We start from the raw sequence: 10,954 nt of genomic DNA, 5'->3' as shown, positions 1-10,954 counted from the left end.
CTCCCGCCGCGGGGTCCCCGGCGGCTCCCGGGATTCTTCCGCCCCACCCTCTCCGCCGCCGGAAAGCACTGGTGGACGGGACCGTTCTCTCCACGAACCCGGTCCCCTTCCGTCGCTCCTTGGTGCTCAGCCCCCAGGGACACGCGTTAAAAAAGTGTCGTCTCCGCATCTCTGAGTCCCGACTTCAACCTGAACTCGGCGCTCTCCTGGCGCAGGTGTGGCCGACTGTCTGAGGCTGACGGTAGATTGATGGGTGTTGAGTCCGAATAGTTGGGACCCTTGAAGAACAGCTTCTGGGATACTCTGCGTTTCAGAACAGGTTTGCTTCTTTCCATAAAGAAATCCTTACTGGGATGCAAGCAGTATGAGATATGTGCCTTGCAAAACGGTCCTCATTTTAAGAGATGTTGTGCTGGGGGACACCGGCAGCCTTAGATTTCCAAGCGTAAACTTGACTCGCAGGCCTGGAGAAAGCTAAGTAGATGTGGGGAGCGCACAGCTGAGTAGATGTGGGGAAGCAGCATCCAACCCGTGGGACCAGGCATATATTCGCCGATTGGCGCGAATATATAAATACAGTCCGTTTACAGGAGCCGCTTTGGAATTAGCGATTTCCTCCTAATAAATATTACTCTTAGATATACACTCGATCGTGTGCATGTTTGTCAGAAGGGACAAGATCACTTTGCTTCTTTTTGTTTTTCCTTTTATTCTTTCATAAATCATTGGTCCCATGGTGTTTAGCATAATTCAGTTTATTTTTCTGTAGCTCTGAAGACACTATAGGGGATACAGAAGCGTGTATCTTAGCTGATTTCAGCAAAAACATGGGATCTGAGCTTAGCGTGGTGCCCTTAGCCACTGAGAATATTCACAACTTCCTCCTACCCTCTAGCTGATACATTTAGAATTTGTCTATAAACGTTTATGGATGTGAATGCTATATGGAAGTTTTAAAAAATGTGTATAAAGTATACCTAAGTTCCTATTTTCTCAAAATGATTCTCAAGCTAAACATTGTAAGTAGCCAGTTGTGGTATTGGGAACACGTGTTGGAAGAAAATAAGCAAGGTTTAAAAAAAATTAAAGAAGCATGCTATTTTCTTTAAAACAACAACGAAAACGTAGTGATTTTTTTACCCGGCATTCCATTCCATTCTGGGATGCTCTGTTAACATCTTCAAATTAGTGGTTGAGCTAGTGAAAAAAAAAATCAGCATTTATTTTCAAAAGCTTGAGAGCATTAAAAAAAATCCATATAATGTAAACCATATTATGGCTTATAAAATAAAGCAGCCTGTTTTCAGGTAGCCTGGATTATCTTGTAATTCCATTTCCATCCAGCTCTAAATGTAGATTATGACACTATTCTGTTTTACTAGTCTTTTTCATAAGAAAGAAAATGTGTTATAAACACAAAATCAGTTGTGACTAAGAACTTCTTTAAAAAATGGTTGTCATGGGGAAGCAAGCAATTTGGGAGAAGCCAGTACAACTTTTGGGGGCCAGGGATAGCTTGTTTCTCCTTACTTCAATTACTGAGTAGCAGTGACTAAAAGGAAGCATTTTAATTGCCCTAAGTGCCCACACTTGCCCGGGAGATACGATGATGCTCACCTGCAGTCTTTGGTCAGGTTTCCCAATTCATATTCAAGGAAAGGATTGGGTCAAATCCATGCCTCATTCCAACAAAACTGAATTTTCTTTTTTTTTCTTTTTTTGTTGGGGAGGGTGGGAGCCTTAATCATCTGCATGATTACACTTCCTATCTCTGCTTCTCTTTGAGGAAGTACAGAATTTCCTTTGCTCAACCAACTCCTACAGAAAGAAAGCTAATAGAGACACACCAATTTCCTTTCCACTGAAGTTTTGATTATTTCAGTCAGTCCTCTTAATTCCCTTAATTTCTGTCTTATCCAAAGGGATGTGACATACGTATATTTGGAATATAATATGCTTATTAAAAAACAGATTAACTGCATAATGGAGGGGAATGTAAACCTTAAGAAAATATATATTTGTTTATGTTTAGTACCCCATAGTTTCCTAGACTCAAGTATGAAAAATACTGGCTCTTAAATGCCCCGCATCTTATTCTGTTGTCTAATAGTCTGTTTATATCAAAATAAGTGCCTCTTCCCACAAATCATTCTGAACCACAGGCCATCAAGGCCTTCCCTGCCCTCCTAGGTGGTCTGGGAAGATTGCTGCATGAAATCATCCATCTCCTGATGCATGCCAGCCAGCAGCAACAAGTATTGGAAGGCTGACAAAGATGATAGCTGTTACTTGTTTTCTCTTTAGAGTGCCCTAACCAAGGGAAGTCTGGACCACCTGGAGTTCATATTTAATTGCAATAATCTGGGTATATATTTTTTTAAAGGTTTGATAGTTTTGATATAGCTCCTAGGCATTAAGAAATGAAGCAATCCAAATAACACCAATTGTGCAAGAAGGACAGTGTTAATAAACCCATTTGTGGAAGCAAGGCAGGTCTACACAGCACGATGCAAAATGAAAGTTTGGCAAAATTTTAGTCAGTTGATTAACTGGCATATTAACTATGCCAAGCATATAAATATGTGAAGATAAAATATTATCCAGGTTGGCAAGGAGCGTTGATGAAATTAAGCAGAGAACAACCAGCTCTCCACTTAAGAATGTGCTATAAAGGTAAGAGACGTGGTGTTTTGCAGAGATAGTCTTGGGGTTGGGCAGACCTGAAAGTTCTTAGCAGGTGAGCTATAATGGAAGGAAAGGACGTGTAGATTACAGATCATTTCCCTGGGGGAGCAGTAATGTCCTTGCTGGTTTCTTTTCAGTATTAACTAGGCAGTTTGACTTCTTAGAATGGTTTTGTCATCTCAGGATTACTGTTTTATGAATCACACTGAACAGAGCCAACGTCTTTTTTAAGTCCTAATTTCAGGTGTTTTTGAAGAAAAATTCACCATTTGGATGTGAGGAAGGACATGAGGAGACCAAAGACCTGGGATTTTGCTGATCAGAATGAAACAAATGTTGAAAGACTTTTCAAATCTATTGTTGGTGGTGCTCTGTGACTATGGTGAGTGTTGTGTGTACTTATGCTGTGGGTACCAATGAAGAAACATAAATGGAGGGTTTACAAATGCATGGATGTCGATGCCCCTACATGAAGGAGGCGGGGCAGGGACTACAGTGCAGTGCCTTTTAAACTGTGATTCTTGGAACCCTGGGTTCTCTTAAGGTTCTGTGTTATTAATTCAAATTTCACTTTAAATACACTCATTTCACAAATTGGAGACAAATATGTTGCCCTCAGTTCTCTTTGATTGATTTCCTAGTATTTCAGTATTACATGTTTAAACTTCACTCACACACACAGGAAGTGATGTTTTATATATTGGGGTTCTACATGAGATTTCACTTGACAAGAGAGTTTGCTGCTGGAATACCTTTGGAACAAATCTGAATTTCAATCCTTGCCAGTTGTGTGCCTTTGTCTAGTTTCTAAATCTCTTTCTGTACCAGCAACAGTATTGACAGGGTTGTTATGATGATAAGATAAACTCAAGAATGTGAAATACCTGAATGTCTGAGCACATAGTAGGTGCTTAATGTTAGTTTTCTTCATTCATCTTGATTCAACTAAAAATTCATTTCTCGGAGAGTTTTATGCAACTACTGAACCAGTAGATTCAACCATATAATACCCACCAGTTTTCTTTTGATGATTTCCAAGTATTTCAGACATCTAAGCAGTTGGTGGTATGAGAGTGGAAACTGTTTTCAAATTGATGAAGAAATTATTATTCAAGAGACAGAGAATCCTGGCTCGTGTAATATCGGTTGGATGGACCAGAGTGTGTGCTGTTACTTTTGTCCCGTGAGTCTCCTCCCTCAGTCTTTTATTTTTTAAGAAGTTTATTTAAACAGGAAGACACTTGACTTGCAGAAAACCAATCAGGGATCATTTCTTTTAAAGTCCTTTATCCCTACTTAAAAATAGATTGCTCTATGTGTAACAGCCTCATTCAAAAAACTATAAAAGCTTGCTTTGTTTCATAATGATAAAGACATCAAAAATTCCCATTTAAACAGTCTGCAAGGACGTTTGTTATTGTTGAGAGCAGGTTATCTTACTGCAATATAAAAATAAAAGTTGATTGAGGGCTTCCCTGGTGGCGCAGTGGTTGAGAGTCCGCCCGCCGATGCAGGGGACGCGGGTTCGTGCCCCGGTCCGGGAGGATCCCACGTGCCGCGGAGCGGCTGGGCCCGTGAGCCATGGCCGCTGAGCCTGCGCGTCCGGAGCCTGTGGTCCGCAAGGGGAGAGGCCACAGCAGTGGGAGGCCCGCGTACCGCAAAAAAAAAAAAAAAAAAAAAAAAAAATAATTTGGTTTTTCATGTCTACATAGATCCCTTGAGGACAGGACACTGTGTTTTTCTCTCTCCAGTGGCAACAATGAGCCTGAAAACTATTTGTCAGGCAGTAAGTACTTAGGGAATAAATACATCAAATTTCTATTTATCCGATTTCTCACTTAGAGCATTAAGAGCAGGTCTATGACAGTGACATCTTGAAAACACTTACCCTAGGGTACTAGCAGTCTTGTCAGATGAGGGGAAGGTGCTTAACTTTACGAGAAAATCATGGGAACTACAAAGTGTACCTGAGTTGGGCCAAATGTGCTTTCTTGGGCATCAGTCTCAACACTACCATCTATCTCATATCACATAATTTACCCCCTTGCAAGATTCCCTACCACTCTCTTAATCATAAACTGCTGATATGATTCCCCATTTCTTTTATTAATTAATGAAACTCCTTATATTGAACAAGCATTATTGTACCATTTTATTTATTTATTTATTTATTTTTTTTTTTTTCTTGCGTTATGCGGGCCTCTCACTGTTGCGGCCTCTCCCATTTGCGGAGAACAAAAAAAAAAAAAAAAAAAAAAAAAAAAAAAAGTTGATTGAGCATAAAATAGAGCATACAAGTTGAGTACAAAGGCTACTACTGGAAAAGGAGGTATTTTCATAGACCTGGGTTTCTTTTTTCTTCTCCATTTGACTTTGATCAAAACATACCATTACCAGTTAGTGTTTTTTCTTTTTTAAAGCAACATGCTTATATTGAGACACCAGTTCCTTTAAATACAATAAAGGAATGGGGAGAGAGGAAATGAAAGAATGGAGAAAACTGTACTGTGGTAGTCAGGATGTGGTACAACCAAATTGTAGTTTTCTAAATGAGAGTGTATTCTTGCCTGTAAAAGCAAGAGTTTGAGAGTAAAGCAGCAAGTTCCCTCTTCAGTACACACCTCCTTTCTGCTGCTGTTGGAACCCATCCGTTAGCGTCTGTTTCCTCCATTTCCAAAGGGCCATGTGTGTCTCTTTCATCGACAGGCTGCCCATCAAATCAGAATCTGATCTGCCTCATCGGTATCCCTGTCATTGACAATTCATTAGTTAACTAAGTGCGGTGTGCCTCTCACTCTTAAAATGCGTCACAGAACCATTCTGCCCCATCAGATTCAAATGAATATGAGCTTTGTTCTCGGTCCTTTGTTCTCAGCAGTCCTTCCTGGGCTACTGTGAGTACTGGAAGCTCTTCAGCCACCTGTTCACAAAAAAGTATCAGGTCCACTCTGAACTAGCACACAAGCTGCACCGAAAGCAGCCGCCTTTGGATGAGTTGTCTCCATCCAAAAGGGAGTGGCCCTCAATTTCTGTACTGACTAAAATGAAAAAAAGAAACAAAACAACTTTATCCTATTAAGGTTTTCAGGCAAGTGCTGATTAAGCAAGCATTCAGGTCTATCCAAGTTTTATATATTTTATTTCACCTCATCTTAAATAAGAAATGGGTGAAGTGCTGAGCTAATTAAAACAAACCTTTATGTGCCAATATTTTCATGTGCTGATTCTAATAATCATTTTTTTATATCTTTGAATAGTCTATTTTAAAAAATTTTTATTGGAGTATAGTTGATTTACAACATTGTATTGGTTTCTGCTGTCCATCAAAGTGAATCATCGAATAATCACTGATTGAGTATATTTAAAGACTGCCGGCCCAGACAGCATATTGTCCTTTGGACATATATAATATGTACACATTATTATTATTATTATATTAATATAATATTATGTTATATTATCATGTATATATAAGAAGACTCATAAATTCATACTTACACATGTTGTTTTTCAAACCAAAGGGCACTGCAGTTCCTTAAATCTAGAATGTTTCTTACCCTGGTCACAGGCCAGCTGACTGATGCATTGCCAAACTCTGTCTCCTTTGATATGTATTTGGATAGGGTTCAGAATAGAAACAGGGATTCTTGTGTGTCTGTGCTCTTCCCACTCTTTACTTCAGCTGCTCTGATGGGTCTCTTTTTAAAAAAAGATAGAATTGATCCTAACAGAGTGACACTTGTGGCCCAGTAGTCATCTGTCCTATCTAGGCCAATAGCAGTTACTGTAATGTCAGTAAAATTGCTAAGGACAAGCTTAGCTATTCCATAAGTGTTCATTCTATCCCTTGAATAACCCATGCAGGATAGAATGTCAACATTTCTTATTCATCTAAAAATTTCTGCCTTATACAAAGGAAAGGCACTGTTTCCTTTACTGGTGAAAATGCTCAAGCACTTGTCTTGAATGTCAGAAAACAGTAACTTAGAAGTTCATTTGATCGTTGGACAACACAGGGTTTAAGGGTTAAAGGCTCTGGTCTTCTGCACAGGTATAATTTATAGTCGGCCCTGTGTATCTGCTGTTCCTCTATATCTGCTATGTGTATCTGCGGATTCAACCAGCTACAGATCGTCTAGTACTGTAGTACTTACTACTGAAAAAAATTGGTGTGTGTGAGTAAGTGAGCCTGTGCAGTTCAAGCCCATGTTGTTCAAGGGTCAGCTGTATATTTAGGGTCTCCCATTTTAAGTAATCTAGCGCAGTGCGTATTGTATCATTTGAATCAGGCTTTCTCTCATTTCACTGTAAATCCATTTTCCCCAAATACCTAAACACTTCAATATGCCTAAAATGAGAAAAGTCAAGTGTTGGATTTTTATCATGAGACTTGTCAGTTGTTACTCTTGCTTATTAGGTTTTCATCACTGATGTATTACCTTGTTGACTGTTGTCAATTCAGAGTATTTATCACTAATTCATTATTTTCAACAAAACCATGAAAAATGGAGATGAAGGAACAGAGCCACTTTAGAATGGAAGCAGCTCAGGGCCCAGCTCCCAGAGTCAGCACTCAGCAGCATTTGGCATCATCCTCGGCTCAGTTCAACCTTCTCTCGTGTCTGAAATGCTGTTTCCATCGATGTCACCAATAGTGCTGCTCAGATATTCCTTTTTAAAACCCACTCTGACCATTTCCTTTCAGTTCTTGGAGAAGCTGAATATCTCCTTCTGGGGGAACCGGGCCATGTAGCACTAAGCAACAGGACAGTGTCTGTGGATTTCCAGTATTTGGATGGTGCCAATGGGACGCTGAGGAATGTCTCTGTCCTGCTGTTGGAGGCCAACACCAATCAGACTGTTACCACCAAATACCTCCTGACCAACCAGTCCCAGGGGACCCTCGAGTTTGAATGCTTCTATTTCAAGGAGGCCGGCGACTACCGGTTCACGATGACTCCGGAAGCCACAGAGAGCAGCCCTCCGGTCCCCTGGTGGGAGAGGAGCGCCTTTCTGAAGGTGGAATGGCCTGTCTTTCATGTTTACCTGAACAGGACATCCAAGGCGGCTGAAGGCACCTTCCAGGTGGGCCTTTTTACCAGTCAGCCACTGTGCCTGTTCCCCGTGGACAAGCCTGACATCTTGGTGGATGTCACCTTCACCAACAGCCTTCCGGAGGCAAGAATGAGTCAGGGCCAGCCGCTGGAGATAAGGGCTAGCAAGAGGGCAGAACTCGCTCAAGGCCAGTGGGTTGAGTTTGGCTGTGCACCTGTGGGGCCGGAAGCCTATGTCACTGTGGTGCTGAAGCTGCTCGGCCGAGACTCAGTCATTACGTCCACAGGCCCCATTGACCTGGCCCAGAAGTTTGGATATGCACTGGTGATGGCGCCAGAGCTCACGTGTGAGTCCGGGGTGGAGGTGAGGGTGCTGCCCCCGCCATGCATCTTTGTCCAAGGGGTGATCGCTGTCTTCAGGGAAGCCCCCAGACGCCCTGGGGAAAGGACCATTCGGCTGGCTGAAAACAGTCTGACCTTGGGAGAAAGGAGAACAGTATTCAACTGCACTTTGTTTGACATGGGGAGGAATAAATACTGCTTTGACTTTGGCGTCTCAAGCAGAAGCCAGTTTTCTGCAAAGGAGAAGGAATGCATGCTAATTCAGAGAAATATAGGTTGGTATTGAGATTTTAAAGCACATTTTTTTTAATCAAATTGGTGCCTTCATGCAATCAAAATTATTATTTTGAATTTAGGTGAACTTGATTTTCTATGAACGGTACCATCATTTTTATGGTTCACTCCCCATAATGTCCCAAATGGCATTAGCATCCTTGTCTGAAAAATGAAGAGTACTGGTTAGCATACCCAGCTCACTCCTAACTAAGTGCTCCAGGTCTTAGTTTCCCCATCGATAAAGTGGGGATAATAAGAGTATCTACCTCAGAGAGTTGTAAGAATTGAGTGAAATCAATGTGTACAGTTCTTAGCACAGTGCCTGGCAGGTAAGAAGCAGTGATAAACGTCAGCTATTATTACATTGTATTTTATTTGTTTATGTTTGTTAATTTAATTTGTATTTTATATTGGAGTATAGTTGATTTACAATATTGTGTTAGTTTCAGGTATACAGCAAAATGATTCAGTTAGACATACATATATATATATATATATATATACACACACACACATATATATATCTGTTCTTTTTTCAGATTCTTTTCACATATGGGTTATTACAGAATATTGAGTAGACTTTCCCTGTGCTATACAGTAGGTCCTTGTTGATTATCTATTTTATATATAGTAGTATGTATATGTTAATCCCAAACTCCTAATTTATCCTTCCCCCACCCTGACCTTTCCCCTTTGGTAACCGTGTTTGTTTTCTAAGTCTGTGAATCTGTTTCTGTTTTGTAAATAAGTTCATTTGTATCAGTTTTTAGATTCCACATATAAAGTGATATCAAATGGTATTTGTCTTTCTCTGCCTGACTTACTTCACTTAGTGTGATCATCTCTAGGTCCTTCCATGTTGCTGCAAATGGCATTATTTCATTCTTTTTTGTGGCTGAGTAATATTCCATTGTATATATGTGGCACATCTTCTTTATCCAATCCTCTGTCGTTGGACACTTAGGTTGCTTCCATATCTTGGCTACTGTAAACAGTGCTGTCATGAACATTGGGGTGCTTGTATCTTTTCGAACTATGGTTTTCTCTGGATATATGCCCAGGAATGGGATTGCTGGCTCATATAGTAGCTCTGTTTTTAGTTTTTTAAGGAGCTTCCATACTGTTCTCCATAGTGGCTGTACCAACTTACATTTCCACTAGCAGTGCAAGAGGGTTCCCTTTTCTCCACACCCTCTCAGCATTTATTGTTTGTAGACTTTTTGATGATGGCCATTCTGACTGGTGTGAGGTGATAACTCGTTGTAGTTTTGATTTGCTGTTCTCTAATAATTAGTGATGTTGAGCATCTTTTTTCATGTGCTTTTTGGCCATCTGTATGTCTTCTTTGGGAAATTTCTATTTAGATCTTCTGCCCATTTTTTATTGATTTGTTTGTGTGTTTTGATATTGAGCTGTATGAGCTGTTTGTACAGTTTGGAGTTGGTCGCTTCGTTTGCAAGTATTTTCTCCCATTCTGTGGGTTGTTTATTCGTTTGGTTTATGGTTTCCTTTGCTGTGCGAAAGCTTTTAAGTTGAATTCGGTCCCTTTTGTTTATTTTTGTTTTTATTTTCATTACTCTAGGAGGTGGATCCAAAAGGATATCGCTACGATTTATGTCAAAGAGTGTTCTACCTATGCTTTCCTCTAAGAATTTTATAGTATCCAGCCTTACATTTAGGTCTTTAATCCATTTTGAGTTTATTTTTGTGTATGGTGTTAGAGAATGTTCTAATTTCATTCTTTTACATGTATTTAAAAATTCTGTTATTACATCATATGGCAAGTCCATGGCAGGTAAGATCAGAATTCAAAGCTAAAATCCCAAATTGTACTTAGTAGCTTTTCACTTCCTCTAGAACGCCCTCAAGCATGTCTCTTTCCTCTTACCTCCTTCATTATAAGAACGAAGCCTCTTTAGTGAGAGTTCAAAGCAAGATTTCTAAAAACTTTTTGTGTGTGTGTGTGTGGTACGCGGGCCTCTCACTGTTGTGGCCTCACCTGTCGCGGAGCGCAGGCTCAGCGGCCATGGCTCACGGGCCCAGCCGCTCCGCGGCACATGGGATCTTCCCAGACCGGGGCACGAACCCGTGTCCCCTGCATCGGCAGGCGGACTCCCAACCACTGCGCCACCAGGGAAGCCCCTAAAAACTTCTTTAAATTTTGAATTCTCTGCATGACGCCCTCCCTAATCACAAAGAAGTGGGGTTATTACAATTCCATCCATACCCCAGGCTCCTCTTTGCGTTTCTTTCCCTTTTCCTGGGTGCAAACCTGGTCCTGGCAAGAGGTTAATCTGGCAGGGATTGTCCTGATCATTTACACGTGCTCTTATTTACGTCCCCTCTAAGCCTGTGCTCCCTGACGGCCCAAGCCTCTGAGCAGCTTCAGTGCCCCACGTGTTTCTTGCTCCAAATTCACTCACTCCTTCTCCTTAGAAGTCCCTTTCCTTTGACTCTCTCCCCACCCACTGGCCACTTCCCTGCTTGTGCTTACCTCTCTCTCCAGCCTAGATTCCGTGGCCCATCCCCTTAATCACTCTCCCACCAACACCCTAAACGCCTCTGCCCCATGTCCTTCTGATTGCACCCAGCGGCCC

General features: G+C 41.1%; 1 protein-coding gene across 2 annotated transcripts in view; it reads left to right on the top strand.

The window, feature by feature from the left end:
* Positions 1 to 2,929: 2,929 nt before the first annotated feature.
* THSD1 (thrombospondin type 1 domain containing 1) overlaps positions 2,930 to 10,954 on the top strand; it is a 25,114-nt gene continuing 17,089 nt past the window's right edge. The window contains exons 1-2 of one of the 2 annotated variants that reach the window (XM_007471675.1): positions 2,930 to 3,067; positions 7,391 to 8,356. In XM_007471675.1, coding sequence (XP_007471737.1) covers positions 3,010 to 3,067; positions 7,391 to 8,356 — 1,024 coding nt within the window. In that variant the 5' untranslated portion in view covers positions 2,930 to 3,009. The remainder of the gene's footprint in view (positions 3,068 to 7,390; positions 8,357 to 10,954) is intronic. The other variant, XM_007471676.1, reaches the window with a different exon arrangement.

Source organism: Lipotes vexillifer, unplaced genomic scaffold (assembly GCF_000442215.2).
Source record: "Lipotes vexillifer unplaced genomic scaffold, Lipotes_vexillifer_v1.1 scaffold470, whole genome shotgun sequence".
Classification (NCBI taxonomy): domain Eukaryota; kingdom Metazoa; phylum Chordata; class Mammalia; order Artiodactyla; family Lipotidae; genus Lipotes; species Lipotes vexillifer.
The sequence above is the reverse complement of the archived record's forward strand: the minus strand, read 5'-3'. Positions and strand labels throughout refer to the sequence as shown.